This window comes from Capsicum annuum, chromosome 3, assembly GCF_002878395.1.
Source record: "Capsicum annuum cultivar UCD-10X-F1 chromosome 3, UCD10Xv1.1, whole genome shotgun sequence".
NCBI classification, from domain to species: domain Eukaryota; kingdom Viridiplantae; phylum Streptophyta; class Magnoliopsida; order Solanales; family Solanaceae; genus Capsicum; species Capsicum annuum.
The window spans coordinates 130,619,510-130,646,239 of NC_061113.1; the positions used below are offsets into that span (position 1 = coordinate 130,619,510).

General features: G+C 37.2%; 1 protein-coding gene across 1 annotated transcript; it reads right to left on the reverse strand.

Moving 5' to 3' along the window:
* Window positions 1-22,318: 22,318 nt before the first annotated feature.
* Window positions 22,319-25,366, reverse strand: LOC107863721 (probable receptor-like protein kinase At5g24010). Its single transcript, XM_016709812.2, has one exon. The coding sequence runs from the start codon at window positions 25,191-25,193 to the stop codon at window positions 22,737-22,739; it is 2,457 nt and encodes an 818-aa protein (XP_016565298.1). The 5' UTR covers window positions 25,194-25,366; the 3' UTR covers window positions 22,319-22,736.
* Between the last annotated feature and the right edge of the window lie 1,364 nt (window positions 25,367-26,730).

Here is a 26,730-nt window from a genome sequence, read left to right on the forward strand (position 1 = left end):
TATAGATCAAGAACAAGTTGAAAGGAAAAGAAATGGCAAGCTTGTGACCTAAATATGATTTTAAGCAAGTAATATAGGTATGTTAGAGTTTATTGTAGAAATTATACTTGCTTGAATCTATGCTTATACGTGATTTAGGTATTTGTGATGGCATTTAAGCATTACTTGTGCTTTTTAAATGCATTGCAAATTCATATATATTGATGTTATGGAAATGATGAGGAAGATACTATGGATATCATGATATTCATGATGATTTTTATATTGTTGAAGATGTTGAGGAGATTGAGAAGAGAAGGAGAAGATGTGCATATCTTGCATTCATACATTCATTCATGTGCATTGCATATTCATCTACAAACGTATGTTGTGATGCAACTTGTTGCTAAATTTGACTAAGTATAAACCTATATGTGTATGAGTTGTACTCCCTCTAAAGTGAAGTGTTAAGTTGCATAATTGTATTTAATTATAATTTATGTGATATCATTTTGCATCTATTTGATTTACTTATTTGTATGGTGTTGGGTTGAGTCGATCTATGATGTCTACTAGTACTTGTTGATGTACTGATAATTCATGTCTCTTTATTTATTGAATTTAGAGCGTGTTTCGGTTTTTGAGACAAGACCTTGACTTTAGATAGCAATTCTTTACCCACATTCAAGGGTGAGCGTCATGATCGTGCAACCATTGAATCTTCTAATTTGTGTTCATACCCTTTCTTTGGGACTAAGACTTTCATATTTTTTCTTTCGCACTTTGGATATGCTATTACTTAACTGTTTAGACATTCTTAGTTGTTCTTGTATGGTGACTTCAGGTCTCGAAAATTGTAATAAATTTCCACTATATTAGTGGTTGGATAATTTTGATAGTTGATGTTGATTTCTTGACAATTTAATACAGATAGTTTACAATTTTTAATGATGAAATAGTGGAAGGTAAATATCAATGTGGCAATGGGTTACTCAAGGGTTTGGGTTAAGCATGGTTCTCTTGCCATAGGTTAGTTTGGGTTTCAATCATGGTTTTAGGCCGTGACAAAGCATGTCTATAATAATAAGGGTTGTATAATTTGGAAAGAGTTACTTGTGTTGGTCATAGTAGAGATAGGTGCATACTGAGAATCAAATTTGACTCTTATCATTTTCAGTCAAACTACTTTATCTTTTAGCTTTTGCATTGCTTAATGCCTTCAAATATGATTACTTGTGTGAATTATTATTACTCCCTCCGTATAATGACCTAATTTTTGGTGATTTATGTGAATTATTTATTTTGTATGATTTGACTATTTTTCTCCTTGTCGTGGTTATATTATGGTATTTTTGGGGTATGGAGATGATTGGCATAGTTTCCAATGTATTTCAGTGTGATATATGCAAGAATATGATTTTTGTTAGTTAAAAAGGCGTATTAGTTAACTTCGGTCAATATTTGTTGATTTGTGTATTGGATGGAAAAATGAACTATTCTACAAGTTTTGATATGTCGATTTTAGGTTGGTAACATGGTTGTGTGATTTTACGGCTTTTATATCTCATTTTGAACCTCAATTCAAAAAATTGTGAAATTGGGTTTTGGGGGTCAACTTTGTGAAAACGATGTTTTCTCAAAAATTTGATATCTCCATTGTGTCTGGAGCATCGAATTTTATAGGGTAGCATAGTTCATTTGCATTCTCGAGATTTCAGATGAATCCCTAGGAGTCTCCAAGTCTCTAGCTGGTGCACTCGCTTAGGCGGCATATTGGTCGCTTAAGCAACAGCCAACATGGGGTATCGCGTAAGTGACTCCCGGATCGCTTAATAAATAACCAATTCACAATCACAATGAGGCAGCCATATCGTGTAAGCGACGCCCAGTCACTTAAGCAAGCTAATGGTTGCTTAAGCGATGAATGGGCAGGTTAAATCCCCTAATTTCATGATTTATCACCATTTTCGAGGCTTCTCGCTTGGGATTTTGAGTTTTTAAGCAATTTCTTCCATTTTTAGCTTGGGTAAGCTCCAAAACCATATTTCAATTATTTATCTTCGATTCTTGTTATTTAAACAAAACTTAATTTTAAATTAAAATTTGGGAATTATGGCCTGAAGGGCCTGAAATAGGGAATTCCTCTATTTAAACCACAATTCCAACCCATTATCACTTGGGTTTTCTTCTATAAGTTTCTTTAATAATGAAAAATATATTTTTGGACACAAAGTCTAATTTTACCTTCTTCTTTTTTTGAAAACTCATTTTAGGGATCCATTTTAATCCTAACCCAAAAATGGACAATATGGATATTGTTGGCTTTTTAACCCGTAGATTCTATATTTATGCATTTTATTTAATTATGGGTCCATTCATGAGGAGAAAGATCTGAGGTAGAAGCTTTTGGATCAATTTTCGACAATCGAGGAATGTTATAGTTTATCTTTCTTCAGACTGAATTGGGTAGTTTGTATTGGTATTAAAAAGTCATATTAAAGGTGAGGGAACTGTCATGGCTCAAACTAGGGCCTGGCCGTGACAGGTATCTCAAGTCTACCGTGGATTGGAGACCATCCCTTTAGCCTAATCCAACAGAACCAGATACACCTACAAGCGGATGAATTCCTAACATATAATGACATAAAATTAAAAAAAAATAAAAGACTTTAAGATAAGTCGCTATCCGACAGTCAGTACCAACAACCAATACTGATACCGATACCGACAATCAATAAAAATACCTATATCCATAGTAATGTCCAAAAAAGAATTTAACAAAACCAAAGAATATCTAGTCGGGACATGCCCCTGACCATAGCCCCATAACCAAGTCTAAAAGAAATAGTCAAAACATAAGGAAATCCCAAACATGAAATGGGGTCTTCCGGAGTCTAGAAACTCACCACTTCATTCTGACTCACAAGTTATTCCCCAAATCACCTCGGCACTTTACAGGAAGAGTAAAAGTATGGTTAGTTCCTGCAATGCGTAGGGCTATAATGTCAGAAGATGGTTAAAGGTTGGAGCGATAGCATGTAACTCAGGTATAAGGGATAAAGTAATGCCATAAATCCAAACCAATAAAGTAATGCCATAAATCCAAACCAAGTCAAAATCCATGCACATGTACAAGTTCATGCTTATTCATATACAAGATACCGAAAGAGGGATCAGAGCTTAGCATATAATTTAAAACCTTATCCTAGGCTGTGTAGCTTGACTGTCTTGAAATCCACCCACGGGCTATATGGTTCTAGTGTCGCCCCTTTGATGGGCTCCAGTGCATGTTAGCTGAATGAATCAGAGATATTATCGAAGTTCGGGGATTCTCATGTACCCTTCGTCAATCATGATACAATTATATATATACACTTTGGGGATTCCCTTGTACCCCAAAAGAAGACAGTCATTAAGACCAACCCTCACGTCCGTAAACATGAGTTTCTAGAATCAGTCCTTTGGAATCATGCCTTCACGGAAAGATAAAATAACCCCCATGTCACAACCCAAACCAGGGCCTGGCCACGACAGGTATCTCAAGTTTTGCATGGACTGGAGATCAACCCATTAACCTAACCAAACCAAACACAACACACCCCAATGTCGGATGAATTCCAGACATACAATAAGATATCATGCAATAATCTTAAGGAAATTCAAAACAAGTGCATAACCACCGATCGACGATCGACCAAACAACCGACCGACAAAATCCAATAACCATAGTCATCCAAAAAAGCCTTATAAAGAAAGTACCAAAACTTAATATCATAAAAGTGTTGGGACATGCCCCCGCCTATACAAAAAAAAAGTTTAATCAGTCTGTGACATAAGAGAACAAAATATGAAATGTAGACTTTCGATGTATGGAAGATTTCAAATGTCGTCTAATGGCAACGAAATGGATTATGGATGGAGTCCCTCTCCCACTAAAATGGCTTATGGTTGGAGTCTCATGCCCAATGAAATAGCTTATGGTTGGAGTCCTACCCAATGAATGGTTTGTTGTTGGAGTCCCTCGCCAATGAAATGGTTTGTGGTTTGAGTCCCTTACCTAATGAATTTGGTCAAGTTAGTTGGGTAGGTTTGAGTTAAGATCCTCTTGACTAATGTAACGGAGAAGTTTAAGGTTCTAAAATTGGTAAGGTAAAAGGTTGAAAGTTCTTCACTCCATGTCTCATGAATGAATAAGAATGATTTCTATGACTCATTCCATGAGTTGAAATTTTATATAAATATATGTATATGTATCTTAATATATGCCTATACTAATGTACATGTGATTGCATATAATGGTTTGACTTGGATTGAACAAATGCGTTATTTTATCCTTATCCTCGAGATACATGCTAGCGTTATAACCGCTAACCGTCATCGGAAGCTATGTTCCCAAGCAACATAGGTTCTAGAGCTTCTTCTTCTTTTTCTATGTAGTGACCAAGTGTTCGGGCAAATCATGTGTTGACATTGAAGGGGTGATCTTCCATTCTCCAGAAGGCATAGATTTCATAGTCTTTTATTTTAAGTCATAGACTTATTTAGACTTGGTATTTGTCTATTGTCGGGGGCATGTCCTGACATATTGTTGACATCAATTTATTAAAGGCTTTGTGGATGACTGTCAACTTGGGTATAGGCTAGATTATTGTCATTAATGAAATATTAAATATTGTTAACTATTGACTATTAGCTTTATTTTCCACTACTTTGATATTTGGTCAAAGTTCATCCAACACTTATGAATTTTATAGATGGTTAGGTTAGTTTAATGGGGCGATCTCCGATCCAAGTTGGGCTTGAGATGCCCATATGACATGGCCTGATTTTTGGGCAACTCAAGTTGGGATCAGAGCCTAGGTTCATGGTTTATTTAGGAGTCCATAAAACCATGTCAAGTAAAGTATTTTTTATAGGTGTGTAGCGTACCACACTTAAAAAAGAAGGGATATAAGACATTCAGGAATATTTCCCTTACTTGTGTTTAATCTTAAGCTTTATAGAGTTTAAGGTCTTGGATTTCTCTGATTCTTGCTTTCTAATCTTTCAGATCATGTATCTAAAAAGATCTTATGTTCAGGTAAGCACTTTTGTCCCAACTGAGGGCAATATGGACAAAGCTCATCCAATTTCTTAGATTCAGAACTGGTCAAGGGTCGTGGCATCTGACTATCCTCGAGGGGTTTCACCTGTTCACACTAAACCTACTTTTGAGAGTGACACTTCTCCTCAGTCACCTCAAAATGCTGGGTTCCATCACTCCTTTACTCTATTAGCTCAGGTTGGTGGAAAGTAGTCTAAGAGATAGTATTGGGTGGGTCCTAGCCTTCATTCTGTGGGTAGTGCTTCCAACCCGATCCTATTAGGAGACGTACATTTTCAATTAGTAAGGCTTATAGGGAACAAGGTGCCCACTAGTAGGTCAGAGGGGCCAAATCCTTATTCTCCTATCTTCCATATCAATTTTGCAGTCGATCACACCGTGGTGGTTGTGAGGAAAGAAAGAATTGGTGTTTTAAATATGGCCGATTAGGTCACATACAATGGGAGTGTCCCATAAGGATAGCCTCTTGGGCAAAAAGGGTACCGGTTGCCACTTCTATAGCTTCTACACCTAGAGGTGCCACTTCTAGCTTCGACATTGGTCCAGACCATCTCAATGCTCTTACAATCCCTCGAGAGTTTAAGGCACCTTCTGATGCTGACTCAAATATGTTAAAACTTTTCTCTCATAATATATATTATTTGCTTGACCTAGGCTCTACTTTTTTTTACATAACCTCGTATGTGACTGTGCATCTTGGTTTATGGTCCTGAGAGTCTCTCAGATCACTTTTTTATTTCTACCCTGGTAAGAGACACTGTGGTTGTTAAGAGGGTCTATAAGGGGTGTATGGTATCTGTTAGTTGTAGCAAAGTGTAATACCCCGAGAATTTCAACTAATAGTAGAACCCTATTTCAAGCTTGTTAGAAATAAAGTTAGTGATTTGGTAGCTACATTATCTAGCTTTATGAGTATTAGGGCCTCAAAAGTGTCCAAGCTATTAGACGAATCAAAATATTCCTTGTCGATTGAATTCTTGAGATGGATATTGGTATGGTCAACTTCAAACGAGCATATCTCTCGTTATACTATGAATTTCTGAGCTTATGACCCACCAAAACCTAGATAATTGAATTAGCTTTCCAATACCAATTTTTCCAAAATACATTATCAGAGCAAAGAGTTATGCCTATTTTACTCCAGCGTATCAGCATGAAAATTTTGTGATGATATTTTGTGACGACTTGTCACAAGCCTGATGGCTTGTCACAAATGTCGTCACCATAAGCAGAAAGTCAAAAAATCCAAAATTTTGTGACAACTTGTCATAAATGTCGTCACCATAAGCAGAAGGTCACAAAATCCAACATTTTGTGATGATATTTTGTGATGACTTGTCACAAGTTTAACGGCTTGTCATAAAATATCGTCAACCTTAAGCCGAAAATCATAAAATCCACCCTTTTATAATGATATTTCATGATGACTTATCACAAGTCTGATGACTTGTCACGAATGTCGTCAGCTATTTTTTTCAGCAATTTAATGATGTTTTTGCAAGGGTATTTTGATCTTTTTCCTGCATTTCCCACGACTTATAACCCTCAGAGAAGGTATTTTATTCTATTTCTCTTTAGTTAAACATCTCAAAATTCTATTCACACCTTCAACCACAAGGTTAGGGTTTCAACATAAAAACCCAATTATCTAGAGATTCAACAGTGAGAATTCAATAATTCTTGCATATTTAAATTCCCCATTAAGAGGGCTATGAGGGACACCCAATAGTTCATGAATAATCTTCCAAAATTTTTGAAGTCATCCAAAAGCTTCAAGTTTAAGGTATGTGGTTTTGAACAAGAACACTCTTTTGTTCTTGTACCCAAAAGTTACAGATTTTCGTAAAGTATTTCATAAATTCATGGTGAATTCCTATCATGTCATTATATTGTGAGTTTTATGAAACTATGTCTTACCCAAGCTTTAAGTTGTAATATTATTATGCATATTAGTGTTTTAAATTGTCAATTTATGGTTTAAGTTGCATAATTCAACATCTATATCATGTTTTGAGAATTTCAAGTCCTATTGTTGTGAATTGAACCTTATGGTTAAAGCCTGAGTTTGAGAATGAGATTTTAGCGATTTTTTAAGAATATCAAGAAGTGAGTTTTGATTGTAAGTTAAGATAGAAATCCACATTCTTGAGTTTGAAGTAAAGGGAATGCATTTTGGCTCCCATTATATATATATATATATATATATATATATCTAAAGTTCTGAGATAAGTAAGAGAGTAGTATTTACCACTAAGTTGGGCTTGATTCCGACATCTCATGCCCCAGAATTACATGCCCCCGTAGGTTCTTGATATACCCCAAGTGGGTTGAGATAGTGATCACTAAAGTTAAGATTTTATCCGATGGAAAGGATAGAACAACTCTCCCCAATGTATAAGTATTTTTGAAAGCAATGGTCCTAATAATTTCAGGTGTTATGATAATTTGAGGTTTTAAGTAAAAGCATGATAATTTATGAGTCTTGTGGCATATATTTATTTCAAGCTATGTGAGTATGTTTTACACCATGCAGGTTTTCTATAAAAGCTTATGATATTGAGTATTGTAATTGCACACTCCCCCATATGCTCAGTACATTCCCAAAGTACTGACCCACATAATTTATCTGTGTGCCATATATTCTCATAATGTAAGTTTAGGTGCTCAGTCTTAGCCTCACCAGTAATCCTTTTGAGCACTCCTATCTACATATCAGTCGTGGTGAGTCCTCGTATTTTGGGGACCGATTATTCTCATTTATTTAGTAGCTATTTAATTCTTGTCAATTGAGTATGAGTCAGTTGGGGACCTGTCCTAATGGCTCTCTAGTTTGGAGTAGTAGAAGTTTGTCAGACTAGTCATCAGATTATCAGCACTTCGAGATTTTCTTTGAGTTATAGTTTGTTCAGACCAAGTATTTCATTTATATTTCTCATTTTATGATGTCACGGTGTTGAGTTCATGCTTTTTATCTTTAAGTAAGCTAATATATGAAGTATAAGGCCCAAAGGGTTAGCTTCGGGCTACTTGTAGCCTTAAGCACCGTGTGACATTTTGAAACCCAATTGTGGGGCGTTACACAAAGCTCTTGTAGACTTGATAGAGTTGGGCGAGGTTGATTTTGATATTGTCCTAAGGATGGATTGGTTACATTCGTGTTATGCTTCCTTAGATTATCGGACCCTTAGAGTCATGTTTATACTGCCTAATGAGTTTGTCATTATATGGGAAAGTGGTTCTTTGGTGCATAAAGAAAGATTTATTTCATATCTTAAAGTCCATAAGTTAATCTCAAAAGGGTGTTTGTATCATTTGGTCTGAGTTAAAGGTTCTAACTCGAAAGATTTTTCCCTAAAGCCCATTCCACGGTCAATAAGTTTCTTGATGTTTTCCCGGGGATCCTTCTGGTATTCCCCCTGATAGGGAAATTGATTTTGGAGTTGATCTTGTTTCGGACAGTCGTCCTAGTGTGTCTCCTTGAAGTGCTCACATGTTATTCATGTACAATAAGGATGGCTCCCTTCGTATGTGCACTGATCATCATCCATAGGAAAAAGCGACCATAAAAAATAAGTATCCTCTCCCTAGAATCGACAATTTGTTTGATCGAATTCAAGGTGCGAAGTGTTCCTCTAAAATTGATCTAAGGTTAGGGTAAATGAATATCCCTAAGGCCGCCTTCAGAACTTGGTATGGTCAGTACAAATTCCTAGTCATGTCCTTTGGGTTGACCAATGCCCCCATAGCATTCGTTGATTTGATGAATAAGGAGGTTGAGCGTGGGATTGGTCTTGTTTTGGATGTTTTTCATACTCTTATTCCTCCTTTATAGAATGGTTTTGGCTATAAGAAGACTATGTATCCCTAGTGTACCTCCCCGATAATACCCATTAGAGCAGAGGTTATGCTTGTTAGCGGAATAGGAAGAAGGTCAAAAGTTGATCTTAAATTTTCTTTTAGCGAAGGTCCCTAAGGAAAGGTCGATTGCGTACTCTAGTGATTATCTCCTATCTCGATTGAGAGGGTGCTCTACTAGTGTGGAATGCATTCTATGAGTACTTATGCCTAAGGTTCGTATCCTGCATACGTTTTGTTCCCTAGATATGAGTCTTGATCTTACATTACGTTACCAATGGTATGTTATTTAGTGTCCAGTCCTAAGGATTCCTCCATGAGAAGGTTGTGTTAGGATGGGTCTCATTTATTACCTAGGTGGTTGCTATGAAATTCTTTATGCCGATGGTGTCATATCTCTTTCTCTTTTGGGGGTCTTCCCTTGAGTGGCATAAGTGTTTCTGTACTTTAGTTCCTCCGTGACCTTTTTTGTGTTGGGGTGAAAGTGGCTTAGGGAACATGGTGATGTCTTGAAATGGGTAAATGTAGAAGTCCTTAAGTGGGGGAGATTCTAGGGCAACTTCTAGAGCTAAGGTATTTGAAAGTAGTGGATGGTTAAAACCTTCATAAAAATGATAGAGGATGCTAGATCATGGGAAGGACAAATTATACCGCGGGTATAAAAGTGGTAGGCTTGAGTGTTACGGTTTGTAGATAAACCAATAGTCGTGCTGGGTGCTTAAGAGGTTTGGGAAGGCATGTGTATGAATTGTTTTATGGCATAGTTGTGTTATGGTTTTGGATTTTCAATCCTATGTGGGTGATTTTGGCTATAATAGCTGGTTATAGCTTTTCTATGTTGTCTACTTGTGGTTTGCATATGATAATGGTATTAGAATAGAGTAGTGTTTGAGATGGATGTAAGGAATATAGCCCGGTGGCTTAAGCTAACTCCTTCTAAGTTTTGGATAGGCTTGAATATAGAAGTTGAGTATGGCTACACTTAGGCTCGTAGTGATGTGTCCCCGAGAAGCTGTAAGTTGAATCGGACTTGCTCTCTAATATTGGCATGGCCCCTTTTGAGTCATTGTATGGTAGGAGATGTCGATCTCCTATTGGGTGGTATGAAGTTGGCGAGGGTAAGTTGCTTGGCCCAATCTAGTTCATCAATCCTTATATAAGGTGAAAGTGATTCGTGAGAGGTTGAAATCCATTCAATGTCACCAAAAGTCCTATGCAGACGTGAGGCAAAGAGATTTAGGGTTTAGTGTTGGTGATTGGGTATTCCTGAAGGTGACTCCCATGAAGGGAGTGATGTGATTCGGTAAAAAGGGGGAGCTTAGTCCCCATTATGTTGTTTCTTATTTGATTTTAAAAATGGATTGGCAATGTTGCCTATGAGTTGGAGTTGCCTTTTAGATTAACTCCATCTCCCCAATTTTCCATGTCTCTACATTATGAAGATGTGTGGGTGACCTTTCCTTGGTTGTTCCCTTGGAAGATGTTGGTATTTCGGACTTGTTATCCTATGAGAAGGTTCCGATAAGGATCTTAGATCTACAAGTTTGCCAGTTTCTAATGAAAAAAGTGACTTCGATCAAGGTTCTATGGAGAAACTAATAGTCCGAGGAAGCTACTTAGGAGGTGGAGGAGGACATAAAGTTCAAGTATCCCCATTCATCTTCCATTCCAAAAACTCGTGATCAAGATATGTGTTAATCTTCTTGATTTGATGTATGTCTTTGATAGACAATGGGTTCAAGACCCTAAGCTCTTGATCAAGTGTTTTTGATAAATGATGGGTTTGAATCCCAAAAACAATGAAATAAATAGTATATTGATGATGATCGTGATAATTATTATATCTTTGTAGTATGCCTTGTTCTAACTTTTTTAAAAGGTTGGTTTGATGCATGATAATGTGTTAACCTATGTTTATTCTTTCCTTACCCGTCATTCGCAGACTAATGATCCAAGTGGGGGAAAATTGAAAACACCTAGACTTTGAACCATTGAAAAATTTCCTCATTTGGTGTCTCTGAGCTAAGTACGACTAGGGGTATAAGCCGTACCCCTTGGATACGACTCATATCCTCCTCTCTCTCTCTCTCCTATCATACCCTAGGCATTACAGTGAGGGTCACTTACTTTCCTAGGTACGAGTGAGCCTTCAACCAATTGTACCTTAAGGTATGAGTCGTACCAAGACCAATCATATAGAGTGAAGTCTTAGCTTAGAGTGGACTATTTTTGGTACGATTGATGGACATGGAATAGGGAAGGAGTCGTACCATTTGTATATGACTCATTAAGGGGTAGTCGTACCCTAACAAGTGTGGATGGCCTAGGAGAATCCTAGGATACGAGTTAGGGTACCACTTGTACCCTACGGTACAATTCCTTAAGTGAGTCGTATCCAAGGACGGGTTCATTTTCTAGCTTTTAAATAAGGGTCTTGTGGTCATTTCCTACACCTAAACCATAAGTCCCCTCACTGTATAAGTGTTTGTAGCCTCCTAAACAACCATTTTGATGGATCAAACACCCTAAATACTTTCGCAAACTCATTTGTGAAAAATTGGAGGCTAGGGTTTCAAGGGTGTTCTTCTAGAGGCAAAGTGAAGTCAAGATTCCTGGTGAATCAAGTTTTCTAAGGCATGTATGTCTCTCCCTTGTTAAATAACTCAAAAATCATGTATTTCACACTTGGATTAGTAAGTGTACATTGTGCTTTTGAAATCAAATGAAAAGAGTTTTTGTTGTCAAATGATGAATAATGTTTGCTCTTGCTTAGACTTGTGATTATATATGATATTGGTGGTGATTTGCATATGTGGGTGTTTGTTGTGTGTGGTTTAACAAATGTGTCTTGATTAACCGTAATATTAATGAATTCCACCATAACTTGGCCTTGATAAAGCTATGCACATAAGGTGTTTGTGAAAATGTCTAAGTGAATTATCTAGTGACATGTTAATGGTGTGTTGAACTAGGGTATTGGCCTAGTGAATATGAATAAGATAAGATACTGTTGCAATGAATGTGAGTAATTAGAAAATAATTGATAAAGGCCTTGTTGACCATGTATTGAGTCGTGATGAATGTGAACGCTTGGTAAATGGTTGGTAAGAATCTTGTTAATCATGCGATGGATTAATTTATGACTTTAGATGGTGTGATGGCCCAATAAGTATGAATGGTTGATATATGGTATTGTAGTGATGTAGTTATCCATGTAATTAGTTAAATTATGACCATGTTGGTTGATGGCTAAGAAAGGGGTTCATTTCCCTAAACATGAACTTGGATTGTGTGTGGAACTAAAGTATGGTATAGAATTGCTAATGAAGATTGGATGGATTGTAAGGGCCTTGATGATTATAATTTGAATTGAATGGTCATCTGAATGAAGGTATTGTCCTAATAAAGTGGTTAATCGATGAATACTCTCATGAATACCTTATGGTCCCGTATGGTGTTGATGATACTAAATGGTTCAAGCCCTTAAATGTGAAATGGATTGAATCGGTGTTAATGCATGAACTAAAAGGGGTTAAGAGTTCAAATGTCATTTAATAATGGCAACTAAATGGCATGTGGTTGGAGTCCCTCGCCCATTGAAATGGCTTGTGGTTGGAGACCCTCTCCCAATGAAATGGCTTATGGTTGGAGTCCCTCGCCCAATGAATGGCTTATGGTCGGAGTCCCTTGCCTAATGAATTTGGTCTAATTAATTGAGTTGGTTTGAGGTTTGGATCCCCTTGACTAATGTAACGGAGAAGTTTAAGCTTCTAAAAGTGGTAAGGTGAAAGATTAAAAGTTCTTGACTCCATGTCTCATGAATGAATGCTTTAAGAATGATTGCTATGACTCTTTCCATAACTTGACATGCTATACAAATATATGTATAAGTATCTTCATATATTCCTATACTAATGTAAATGTTATTGCATATGATGGTTTGACTTGGATTGAACAAATGAGCTATTTCAACCTTATCCTTGAGATACATGCTAGCTTTACAACCCGTAATTGTCTCTGAATGCTATGTCCCCATGCGACATAGGTTTTAGAGCTTCTTCTTGTTTTTCTATACATTGACCAAGTGTTCGGCCGTATCGTGTATTGACATTGAAGTGGCGAGCTTCCATTCTTCGGAAGGCATACATTTCATAGTCTTTTACTTTAAGTTGTAGACTTGTATAGACTTGGTATTTTTCTATTATCGGGGGACTATCCCGACATATTATTGACATCAGTTTGTAAAGGCTTTGTGGATGACTGTGGACTTGGGTATATTGGCTAGATTGTTGTCATTAATGAAATGTTAGATATTATCTAAGTATTGATTATTAGATTTATTTTTCATTACTTTGATATTTGGTCGGAGTTCATCCGACACTTATGAATTGAATAGATGGTTAGGTTGGGTTGATGGGGTGATCTCCGATCCAAGTTGGGCTTAAGATGCCCACACGACATGGCCCGGTTGTGGGGCATGTCACTAAGTGATAGAGGAACCCTTTAGAAACAAATTTTTGGGCTCTAAGATACGAAATAAACCTTCCCTTAAGCACTAGGGAACTACCTTCCCATTCGAGTACCGGCTCATTTGGGAATTGGAAACTAATCCTTCGGGTCCTACAATCAAGAGACGCGTAGCAGGAATGCAACCAATCCATCCCCAAAATTACATCAAAGTCTAACATGTCCAACTCTATCATATCCACCAAGGACTCTCTACCATAGACTGACATCACACAACCCCTATTGACCCTTCTATCCACAATAGAGTCACCCACTAGGGTGGACATAGAAAAAGGATCCAGAATAAACTCAAGATCAAAGCCAAAATGAATAGCCACATAAGGTGCCACATAAGAGAGAGAAGACAAAGGATCATGTAGACAATATGCATCACAAGAAAAGAGTTTAAGCATACCAATAACAACATCGAGGGATTCCTCACATAAACCATGATGTATCTGACCACGAAACCTACAAGGGGGATATGACGGAGCTGACTAAGCCCCACTAGCCTGCGACTGAACTCCTGGGGCTCTAAATCCACTATCATCTGGGAACGACGATCACCCGACGGCTTCTTATTCTGTGTCTCACTCATCTTCGCTTGTTTCTTTTTTTTTTCTTCCTCCATTTGTTACATATACACCACAAGTCTAGAGATGTCTATAACCTTGTTCAACTAGGCAGACTTGCTCTTCAAGATCAACTCACAGGAAAAACCCGACGCAAACTTTCTCATTCTAGCCCTCATGCTAGACACCAATTCAAGAGCATAACATGACAACTGATGAAACTTTAAGGAATACTCATTTAATGACATCCTGCCTTGCTTCAGAATTAGGAATTACTTGGCCTTTACCTCCTTCAACTCCTGAGGAAAGAAGTGGTCAAGGAAAGCACTAGAGAAATCATCCCACAAGAAGGACTCAACATCATCTCCCCTAGATTGGTCCCACTCCTCATACCATTGGTATGTTATATCTTTCAATTGATAGGTTGCAAATTCTACCCCTTCCACATTAGTAGCATGCATCACACGGAAGATCTTCTCTATCTCATCAATAAAGTAATGAGGATCTTCCTCTACTTTAGAACTAGTGAAAATAGGAGGACTCAACCTTATGAATTGTCCAACCCTAGTGGCCTCAGATGATGGAGCAACAAAAGAAACACGCTCAGTCTAGGAGGCCACCAACTAGGTAAGAAAATGAATTGATTGGAGAAACTCTGCATTAGCATATCAGCTCGAGGTGCCTAAGGAGGATAGCGGGAATCAGTTGACAGAAGCAGCGACCCTAGACCGGTTCTGAACTCTTGGAGTTAGAAGAGCTCCGTCCACATTGTCCTCAAATAGGACAGAAGGGTTGCCGCGAACATAAGATCTTCTAGAGGCATAATCAGAAAAGCGAACACAGGGGAATTAGAGGAGATGGAAGATCTTAGACTTTATACTTTGAAATAGAACAACAAGAAAGAGAAACATTCCTAAATGCCTCGTAGCCTCTCCCTTATAAGTATGATCCGATACACACCCATAAATGAGACTCTGCTTGACGTGGCTTTATTAGACACCCAATGATACCAAACCTAGGCTCCGATACCACCTTTTCCATGACCCGAACTAGGGTATGGCCGTGATGAGTATCTCAAGTACTATGTGGATCGTATATCACCCTTGCACCTAACCAAACCAAACAAAACACACCTCAATGTCAGCTTAATTCTGACGATATAACAAGATAACATTCAACAATCTTAAGGAAATTCAAAACGTCCATAACCACCGATGGACTACCGGCCAAACAACTGGCTGACACCACCTAATAACTATAATAGTCCAAACAAAGCTTTCTAAATAGAGTATCAAAACTAAATATCACTAAAATGTCAGGACATACCCTCGACTATAGCAAAAAATATGTCTAAATAGTCTATGACATAAGAGAACAAAACATGAAATGTAGACTTCCGATGTATGAAATCTCACCACTTAAATATCAATTCATGAGCTAATACTAAATCCTAATCACTTAGCAGGAGGAGTAAAAATATGGCCAATTCCTGCATTGCGTAGGGATACATCATCCGATGAGGGTTAGCGGGGTGAACGCTAACATATAACTCGAGGATAAGGATAATATAATGACATGATTAACAGTTTAAAATCATTCTAAACTAATGTACATAAGCAAATGCATATACATATATACTTCACATGCCGGAATAGGAAACAAGGTTTAACATGGACTTAAAATTTTAGGCTGGATTGTGTAGATCAACCAGTATAACAAGTACCCACAGGCTATATGGTCCCCATATCTCACCCCCTGGTTAGGCCCCAGTGCTTGAAGCCACAAAAACTGGAGAATAATCTCATATATATGCATGGGGGGACACAAACAACCCAATCATATACTAAGATAACTTAAGCAGCAGATCATGTAATAATTTACGGGGGACTCGAACCTCTCTAATCATGAAATAATAATAAGGGGGACTCGAACCTCCCTGGTCACTTTGACCCCCGCATTGGTAAATGCAATTTCCAGTATCGGTCACTCGGACCTCTACTTTCACGAATCAGCTACATAACCCTTATTAGATCCAAATTAAAACAAGTATCATACCTCCCCGTTCATTGAATCATATTCCACATTAAGGCATACATTGTTGGTATCGTCATACCAACTACACTTACAAGGTAATAACAACATCCCAAAAAATTTCCATTTACTCAGGGAAAACAACTCCCTTTGTTCATTAATACAAGGTAGGGGAACACCGACTCTCTTTGCTCATTAAATCATGGCCATTGTGTTTCAAATACCTCTTTATATCATGCAATAGTTCAAGACTAGTTTAATTACAAATTTCCACATTTCTCATAATTAAAAACTAATTTCACATTATGTGATTTAGGTCATGACCATTTCAAAAGTCACAAGTTTGGGAAATTCACAATTCCCTAAGTCATTCACCATCCCCATGCACCCACAAGTTCAAAACCATAATTAAAGAATGAATAATCATATGTAAACCATAGGATAACATTGTCCAACAACAAGCATTCAAAACACTCAAGCTTTGTTTCAAAACCATCATAAAAATCTCATGAACAACACTTTAAAACATATGTTTTTAACAAATTAACAGTGAGGAAAGGGTAATATGCCTTAAACACCAAGAAATTTGGAGAAAAATCGATCCTTGAGCCCTTATATGACAAACTTGATGAAATCCTAGCTTGACTTGCTTGAGGAAATTTAGAGAGCCTTTAGGAGTGTTTAAGAAGTTACTTAGATTGTTTCTGAGTGCTAATGACACCCTAAAGGGGTTAGAAGACGTGGATTTTAATTTGGGAAAGAGAAAAATATCTAGAATGCCCTTAACTTAAAAACTGGAAAAAGTGTCGTCATTCACTGCGGATCAACCAGTGACTCGGTTGCTAATTCTTACAACTTGTCACCACGAGTCGGGACCAAGACAGTCTCTAGGGACCCTACACATTGTTGACCCTATGACTCACTGATACCACTCATAATAAAACCCTACAACTCGTAGGGTCAAGTCATAGTCAACACAGAACCCAATTGCATAAACACTGGACATCCTATGATTTGCACCTCACGACTCGTAACAAGTCCTTATGGCTCGAAGTAAGCCACTGGTATCAGAGAAGAACATAGCAACTAAATTTATGATTTGGTTACGATTCCAACCCAACGACTCGTCATGAGTCTTTACATCTCGACCTTCAAGTCGTACCCCAGGCAGAAACTCAAACACCATTCACTGGATACCTTATGACAAAGTTCACTAAACCCATTAAGATACCCTACGACTCGTCAGGTAAGTCGTCGCGAGGGCAGAAAGCTCAAAACTCAAAAAACTTTCAAGGACCAAAAACTCAGGGCATTACATCCCATTAATGCCCAATGAAAACATTTAACACATAACTAATCCACCAATTCTGAGAGTCAATTATTAAGGCATCATTAAGTGGTATCCTCATACTAACTATAGCTTGCAAGCAATGTCATTAGCCATCACTTTGAGAATTCTTTCGTACCCTACAAACTACCTTAATAAAATCACTTGGGGGATTCCTTCGTACCCTGCAAGGTTTTTAAGATCTTTACTGTTATTATCTAGTTAGCCATTTCTGATACCAAGCATTAGTTTCAAGAAAATAAGTCAAACCAAATGATAATTTACATTTCAAAATCAATTATGCAAGTGGGTTGAGGTTATTATCAATTTCCATACCAAAACCAATTATTTGGGGATTTCGTTCTACCCCGTGTAGACACCATATGACTCATAAGGTGAGTTGCTACCAAGATAATGACGTCAAAACTCAGAATTTTTCCAGGGACCAACACCTGAGGTGTTTCATTCTCCCTTTCCCCCCTCCCTCGAGGATCATTCGTCCTCGAATGATGGGTCTAGGTATTCCTTAGCACGATTTGACATAGAATTACCACCACACTTCCCCATAACAAATTCAGAAAATAAGGATGTTAAGATCATACATACCTTAGGCATAATTTTCAGGAACGAGGAAAATGAGAGGATATTTGAACTTATGTTCTCCTCGGCTTCCCAAGTATCTTTCTCAAACTTTTGGTTCCACCATAGATCCTTTACCAAAGCCACATCCTTAGTCCACAACCAACGAACTTGCCGAACCAAGATTTCCAATAGGACTTCCTCATAACACAAGGAATCTGAAACACCCACACTTTATAAAGGAACAACCAATGAAGGATCACCCATACACTTCCTCAACATCGAAACATGAAACACTGGGTGAATAGAACCCAGATTGGAAGGCAACTCCAATTCATATGCAACATTACCAAAACTCTTCAAAACCAAGTATGGACCAACAAAAAGAGGATTGAGCTTTCCCTTCTTCCCAAACCGCATCACTCTCTTAATGGGAGAAACCTTTAAAAACACCTAGTCACTAACATTAAACTCTAACTTTTTCGTCTCACATCCGCATAAGACTTTGGCGACTTTGAGAGGTCTTAAGTCTATCCCAGATCACCTTCACCTTCTCCATGGCTTGCTGAACCAAGTCAGGACCAAGAAATCCAGCCTCACAAACTTTGAACCACCCAAGGGAGATCTACACCTCCTACCATACAACGTCTCAAACAGAGCCATACCAATGCTAGAGTGGTAACTATTATTATAAGAGAACTCATGAGGGGTAGGTGGTCAACCCAACTACCACAAAAATCAATCACACAGGATCTGAGCATATCCTCTAATGTATGAATGGTCCTCTCTATTTGCCCATCCGTTTGTGGGTGGAAAGCGGTACTAAGGTTCACCTTAGTCCCTTAACCTTTTTGAAATAAGCACTAAATATGATGAGAACTAAGTACCACAATCCAAAATAATAGAAATAGGCTCACCATGCAACTTAATGATTTCTTGAATATATAACCCTGCATAGTCCTCGACAGAATAATTAGTCCTCACCGGCAAAAAGTAAGCATACTTAGTCATCCTATCCACGATGACCCAAATAGAATCAAACAGATTATGAGATCATGGAAGACCGATAACAAAATCCATATTAATCACTTCCCATTTCCACACAGGCAACTCAATTTCTTGAAACAACCCACCGGGCCTCTAGTGTTCCACCTTCACTTATTGAGACACCATACACTTAGCCACAAAATTGGTCACATCCCTCTTCATGTTATTCCACTAATATATCTCCTTAAGATCATGATACATCTTTGTTGAACCATGATGAACCGTATATCGCGACTCATGGGCCTCGGCCAAAATCCTACCTCACAACCCATCAATATCAGGAACACACAATATCCCTTGGTACCTCAAGATACCATTACCACCAATCTCGAAATCCACCACCTTCTGCCTATTGTCCTTTAATACAACACCAAGAGATGACTTTACCACCTCTTGCATAAATACACCACCATTTTATAAATATAAGAGACAAACTCCCAAATTAGCCAAGCAGTGAATATCTTTCACTAATCCGTGTTTCTCCTTTTCCACATGGGATAAGCTACCTATAGATAACCTGCTAAGAGCATCAGCAGCCATGTTAGATTTACCTGAGTGGTAGTGGAGGCTCATGATATAGTTCTTGAGCAACTCGAGCCATCTCTTTTGCCTAAGATTCGCTCCTACTGAGTGAACACGTATTGCAGACACTTATGGTCTGAATAAATATCAATATGGACAGGTTATGGATAGAACAGGTTGACCTTTTATCTTTTTTATCTAGATCATGTCTTATTTGTATTCAGAGATAGATTTTGATTCTTTTGGTCAATTATTGTATTTTTGAATTTGGAGATGTATTTAGTAGTTCTTACATTGTGACACCAGGTTTTGGGATTTTGGATGGTATCCTTGGTTATGTATTTCCGCTTTTACTTTTTATATGTGGGTTCGACTCCTTTCCAGAAGTCTTGCCTTGGGTTTTGTTATTGATTTTCTTTTTATATCAGTTTGGGTGATTGACTTATTTGTCAAGGCTTATCGCGACAAGTGGCATCATAACCATTGATTTTTGGATCATGACACTTCGTCTTAAAAAGACTGATCTATTTTGACTAGGCTCGAAGTTTAATAAAATAAAAAATACTTTTGAATCTTCTGATTTTAAATTAAAGTTGTTTCAAATGTACCTAAATGCCCTTTAATCTTGTGGTGCTAATCATGTCATGTGGAAAGTTTGAATTAAAGTACTATCAAAACAAGGGGTCATTCTTTTTTAAACAAACTAAAAGAAAAGTAGGTTATTCTGTTTTTAAACGAGGAGAGTATAATTTTAGAAATATCTATCTTCTAAGAAGTATTAGGCTTTCAACATAAAGAGTATGAATTTAATGACCTCTCGTCTTTATTTTTCTCTCTTCTTAAAGCGGCAAGTGGGTGTAAGAAAGGAACAAGACAAATAATTTTACACGATTAAATTCAAATCAGCTTGTGAGAATACCTTTTTGATTGAGTTTACTGAAACTTTATCTTTTAAACTTTCTTTTTCCTCTCGATTTTTTAAATTATTTGAAGTTAGGCTGCATGTTCACAAATCATATATTTCCTCCATTTAAAAAAGAACAAACTATTTTTCTTTTTAGTTTGTTTTAAAATGAATAACCTCTTTACTTGACAATATTTTAATTTCAACTTGACATGAGACATGTTTAAAACCATAAAATTGAAGGATATTTTGGTACACTTAACGCAACTTTAATAGGACTACAAGAAATAAAAGTTTTTTTTATTTTCTAAAATTCTATGCCAAGTCAGGTTATTCTTTTTTTAACAGAAGGAGTATGAGATAGTGAAAGGTATAGGCAGTTTCCAGATACATGTAGAAGAATATATGTCGATACAAACCCTTGTACAGGTATAGGTTTCAGACCTTTCTATTTGGCCCTCTTTCTATTGGGATCATTTGAACTTGTGAGTATGTATGCCAATTTGATTTAATATTAAGGCATAGCAGGGGCTTTCATGTAATAAGCGATGTTTTGTGTGGAGTCGGAGCCATCATCTAATATATACTCTTAAACTTAAATCAATATACAGGGTGTATTCTTGGGAGAGATTAGCTTTCTTCAGAAGATATTTTGTATATAGATGTGTTCATTTTTTTATCAGTTATTCCTCTCATTTGTTTCCCTGCACTGTCTTTTTGAAAAATTGGATTAAAGACAGATCCCCGATGTTTTACTGAGGTACACGTCACAACCAACCACACTTTATTCCTACTATACTCCGCATCCTCTACTAGAACATTTCTCCTACTCACCAGGAAATCTCAGTAGGTACTTTGTCAGCAAAAGTGTCCCACAATCACAAGAGTAATTAAGAGAACCAAGATGATTGTCACCAACATAGTAACTGATTGTGTTACAATTTCGCTTTTTGTGATACCAGCTTCTGTAAATATGTAAATACATAGAAAGATAGTGTGATCATGAACATAATGTATAAACAATGTGTATGTGTATATTAGCAATCTTTTACAATCAAATGTTGTTGAACAACCACTTCGTGCTAATTTTCAGCTGTAGCCTTACTGATATTCATAACTATCGCCCCGTCATTTATATTGGACCCGCAATCAAATGTTGTTGAACAACAACTTCGTGCTAATTTTCAGCTGTAGCCTTACTGATAGTCATAACTATCGCCTCGTCATTTATATTGGACCCTCAATCAAATGTTGTTGAACAACAACTTCGTGCCGATTTTCAGCTGTAGCCTTACTGATATTCATAACTATCGCCCCGTCATTTATATTGGACCCGCATATATTGGGCCCGTGCGTGCACGGGCAACCGTAGTCTAGTATACTATATTAGAAGAGCCAGTTGATACTTGATATCAACATGGCTGCTTGTTGGTATTTAAATCAAATGTGATTTAAGAATTTTAAATATGACAATTAACTAATAATGTGTCTTTAATTGGTCCATTATACGTAGATATTTACCAGGTGACGATTAGTTTAGTTACCACACACTAATATATGATTTTACTGCTTTTACGTCATTGAATAGGCATTAGAAAGCCATTCAGGTATTCAACTCTACGTTTAAAGAATTGAAGTACACAAAAAGTTAAAAGCTACATCTGTTGAATTGCTCAATCCTAAACTCCAGGCCCTTTAATGCATGATCCTAGAGTAAAGTTGCAATAATGGTAAAAAAAGAAAAGGGGTGATGGAAAAAAAAATAAGACAGCCATCTGTATGAAAAAAAGACTAATATTCCAGAAACCTGCTACTAATAAGAGGTTCAGGAATCAGGTGGCATGGTATCTGAATGGTATTAGGAACATTAATAAAACTCAAAACAAAAAACATTTTAGTCTGTTCCAAGTACTTTTAGAAGGTAAGATTCAACCCAGCTTTCAATCTAGATACAGTCTGGAGCAGATATCCACTCTTTAGAAGAATGAATCATCAGCCTAAAACATCCAAAAGCATAGCAATAGCCAGCATGAACAGACTTTGATGGATTGGTACACAAGCACATTTCTGCTTATACGCAATTATAAATGTTCATCACTCGAGCACTATGCTTCTTTTGGAAGGAGCACAAACATGACAAGGATTACATCATAGGACAGGTTGTTGTATGATTCACTTTTACACCATATTGGTTCAAACAGCAAATGATGGCTATGCCAATTAAGAAAATTTTATAGTAAACCAAAATCAACATTGATACCTCTAACTGTTGCAATGATTTGGCGGTGCAATATACCGTAGACAGACTAGTTATCTGCCTTCATTAGTCATCAATTGTGAAAATACCTTGCTTGTAGATATATCTGAAGCCCCATCACCATTATACGCCTCATTGTGGGTGTTGGGGAGACCCTCTGGCAGTGGAAACTCTGGTGAACTGGAATTGGAAATCGCAGGCAGTTCTCCAAGCGTTTCAGATTCTTGAAGCTGGAATGCATATTCCAAGTTCCACAGTACATCACCCATTGTTGGTCTATCAATGCCATAATCAGCTAAACATTTCTCTGCAGTCTCCCCGAACTTCTTCAAACAGCTTAGCTTTATCTGGCCTCTGATATGGGGATCAACAATCTGCTCTAGTTGTCCGTCCTTCTGCCACTGCATAGACCATTCAGCTAAATTCACTTGCTCCCGTGAAAGCAGAGGATCAATGGCAGGTCTAGCACATAAGACTTCAAAAAGAACAACTCCGAATGAGTAAACATCTGACTTATCTGTAAGCTGTTGCCTCCGAAAATATTCGGGATCAAGGTAGCCAAAACTTCCTTTTACGCCAGTGCTAACATGGGTCTCATCAAGACATGGCCCTGTCCTTGAGAGACCGAAATCAGCAACCTTAGCAACACAATTTTCATCAAGCAGGATGTTAGTTGACTTGATGTCACGATGGATGATTCCTTGAGCGAAACCTGTATGAAGATAGTGGAGACCTCTTGCTGCACCTATGCATATCTCAAGCCTTTTCTTCCAAGATAAGGGTGATATTCCTGGACCATACAAATGCCTCTTAAGAGGTCCCTTCTCCATATACTCGTAAACAAGTATCATCTCAGACTGTTCTTCACAATAACCTACAAGTGAAACAAGATGGTGGTGGCGAATCTTGGAAAGAACAGTGATTTCAGTCTGAAATTCAGGCAGGCCCTGCCTAGAACCTGGCACACCTCTCTTTATAGCAACCTTTCGTTTGTCTCCAAGAATGCCTTTGTATACCATCCCAAAGCCACCAGAACCGACTATCAAACTCTTATCAAAATTATTAGTAGCCAATTGTATTTCGGCAAAGGGAATCCTCTGGCCTAGATATACATTTGGTCCAGGGGAAGTCCCATCAGACAATGTACCATGGGAACTACTTCCATATTGTCGTAAAGGTGTCCAGCCAACACTTTCTGAACGCTTCGGTTTTAGCTTTTTCTTTCTGCAGACAAAGAATAGCAAGGCAGCAAGTATCATCAACACACTCAGCAGAACAAAACTTCCAAGAACAGAACTCACTATAACCCAAACATTTCTCTTCTTAGAACCTGTTTGCGAAGCCACATAATTGACCATTTTCATAATCTCAACACCATTCAGAATGGCATTCTTCCTCATCGTACTGCTTAGGTCAGACGGATCAACGCTTACTTGCACAACGCCTGAACTGCCTGAGTATACCACAAAATCTATGTAATATGGTGTAGCAAGCTCACGAAATGTAAGCGAAGACAAATCAAGGTCTTTGTATGCTGTGTACCCATTAAGATATACATTAAAGTACAACTGTCCAGGTGACAAACTGACAATATCACAGAAATGCAAGCGAACAAAGTGCGAAGAATCTCTAATACCCACAGGAAAGTTCCATGTGATATTGAATATGAAATCTGTAGTTACATTCTCCCTATTCATCTGCTGTGCTGTCATATAGACATTATCTGGAGCAATTTCCCTTGTAGCACCACCCTTTTGGTACTTGGGAACATGAGAGGTTCTTCCAATTTTAGCAGCATATTTCAAGACAAGAAAATCTTCATCCCGAATCCAACTTCTCCAGAGAGTATCATTAAATGGAGTTAACTTTAGCCCTCCAACATTGATCCTATGAACAGTTTCTAATGTTTGTAAGGTCATATTCTGACTAAACTCCTGAATTCCCCTAGGACCAACTGATTTAGCCCCATCACCAATAATGAAATCATCAGGGGCCGAAAACACTTCAATTGCATTCACAAAAGCAAAACTGGATTCATAAGTGGGTGTGAACTCAATTTCAAGTTCAGAATTATCCACCATCAATATGAACTCTCTAAGTACACTAGCAGTATTAACACCAAAATTACTAAAGAGCAGAATTCCATTGGCAGAAACACTGAAAATTGCTTTCCTGAGATCACAATTCTGAGCAGTGAAAGGAGAGAAATGAAGGCGCAAGAAATGGGTCCCAATCTTGTTGATATTAAACACATACCTTGAAGAAGCATCATTGAAAACTCTAGCACTACTATAAAGGAAAGACAAATTGGAAGATGGGTTTGGATTTTCTTTCAAAATTGACTTACCTTGAGAGGTATGAAGTGAATTAGAGTCACCAAGGAAGTGTCTGTTATCAACTATGGCATCTCTATCGGAACCACAGTTTATCAAGAAGTTATCTTGGGGGGAGAAAGCATTGATGAGACAAAAAAAAGGGATGAAAAACACAGCAACTTTACAACTTTTCATGGGAAAACTTTTTGAAAAGCAAGCTACTATCAGAAAAGAGCAGCGATTATAATTTTAATGAGAAAACAGAGTGTTCTTTTCCAACTAACAGAGAATGTGAATGTAGGAAACTATAGTCTAGAGAGTAGGCGTATAAGAGCTGTTCAAAAGACGGAGAGAATAGTGTAAAAAAGGAAACTGGCTATACGTTTGAGCATTAATAAACGGAGTAGCAGTATTAACATTTTAACGATCAATTAAACACAGACGGAGTTCCGTTACACTGTTTGAATTTTGAGAGATCAAATAATTTAATTTTCATAGTGAATTTAGCTATGAAATTTTTAAATTTTTTAAAATAAAAATTTACATATTTAAAAACTACCTAAAAGTATTATAAATTAAAATATTAACAATTTAAAATATTTAAAATATATATATGAGAAAAGTATATTAAAAAGGAGTTTAAAGCTCTGTTTAGCCATGAAAATTACTTTTTTTCAAAGTTGAAGTTGAGTTGAAGATGAAGTTGGAGTTGAACTTGTGTTTAGCTATGAATATAAATTAAAGTTATTTTTTATTTTCACTTTTTCAAATAATTTTTCAGAATTAGAGTTGAAAAATTCATGGCCAAATACAGCGTATTTTTATTTTTTTCATAAAATTAAAATAATTTTTTTTTTTAAAAAAAAAAACTTTTCTATGGTCAAACGGCTACTAAATGTGTCAAATAATTTGGATGGAGTATTAAACAAGTAACTTGGCTATGCAAATACGTACATCGTTTGCAAATTTCCATAAGATGAACTCTTTTTCCATCTTATCAAATGCATTCTAGAGCATATTCTCTCTCACACTTCCACATAAAATAAAATGGAGAAAAATATATATTTTTTAATTGTAACTTTCTGGCTAATTTCCGTGCACTGTGAGTAAGAAATTTTCTTTTATCAAAATGTTATCTGAAGAGTGGCCAAAAACCCAACTTCAATTAACAGTTTATGAAAAGAAAGGGATTGCAAAAAATTCTTCGAAAGACTTGGACAAAGGACGCCTTGGAATTCTTTTAATTTCTTAAAAACTCCTCATGGACAAATGCATTTATCTTTGACTTACTACATTCCATTATTCTTCTTAATCACCACTTCTTCTCACAAAAAAAGCTTCCTTATCTCTCCTAAATCCTCATGCAAAACACCAAAATCCAGCAGTCACGGTCGCGTCAGCCACTGGCAAGCCTTCTCCGATGGTTGATCAACCTCTTTCTATAGTTTCAACATCCAGATTCCCCAGCCATGGTCACACAAAATCACCCACAAAAATCCCTTCAAAATTAAAACCTTATTACCACTCACACCAATACATTCAGAAGCATGTTGTGGCGTCAAGCAGTGACTATGCTTCTATCCTGAAAACCCTCTATCCCTAGTGAATACATGGTTAATGTAATGACTTTCTACGTTTTTATTTAATTTCCGTGTGTTTTCTATCTTTTGAGCTTTCCTATAGTTGCTTCAGGTTATTTATGGCTTGTTAAAACAAACAGTTCAGTTTCAGG

What these genes read in the sequence shown, in the direction of transcription:
- LOC107863721 (XM_016709812.2), bottom strand. Translation starts at nt 25,193, where the DNA reads ATGAAAAGTTGTAAAGTTGCTGTGTTTTTCATCCCTTTTTTTTGTCTC.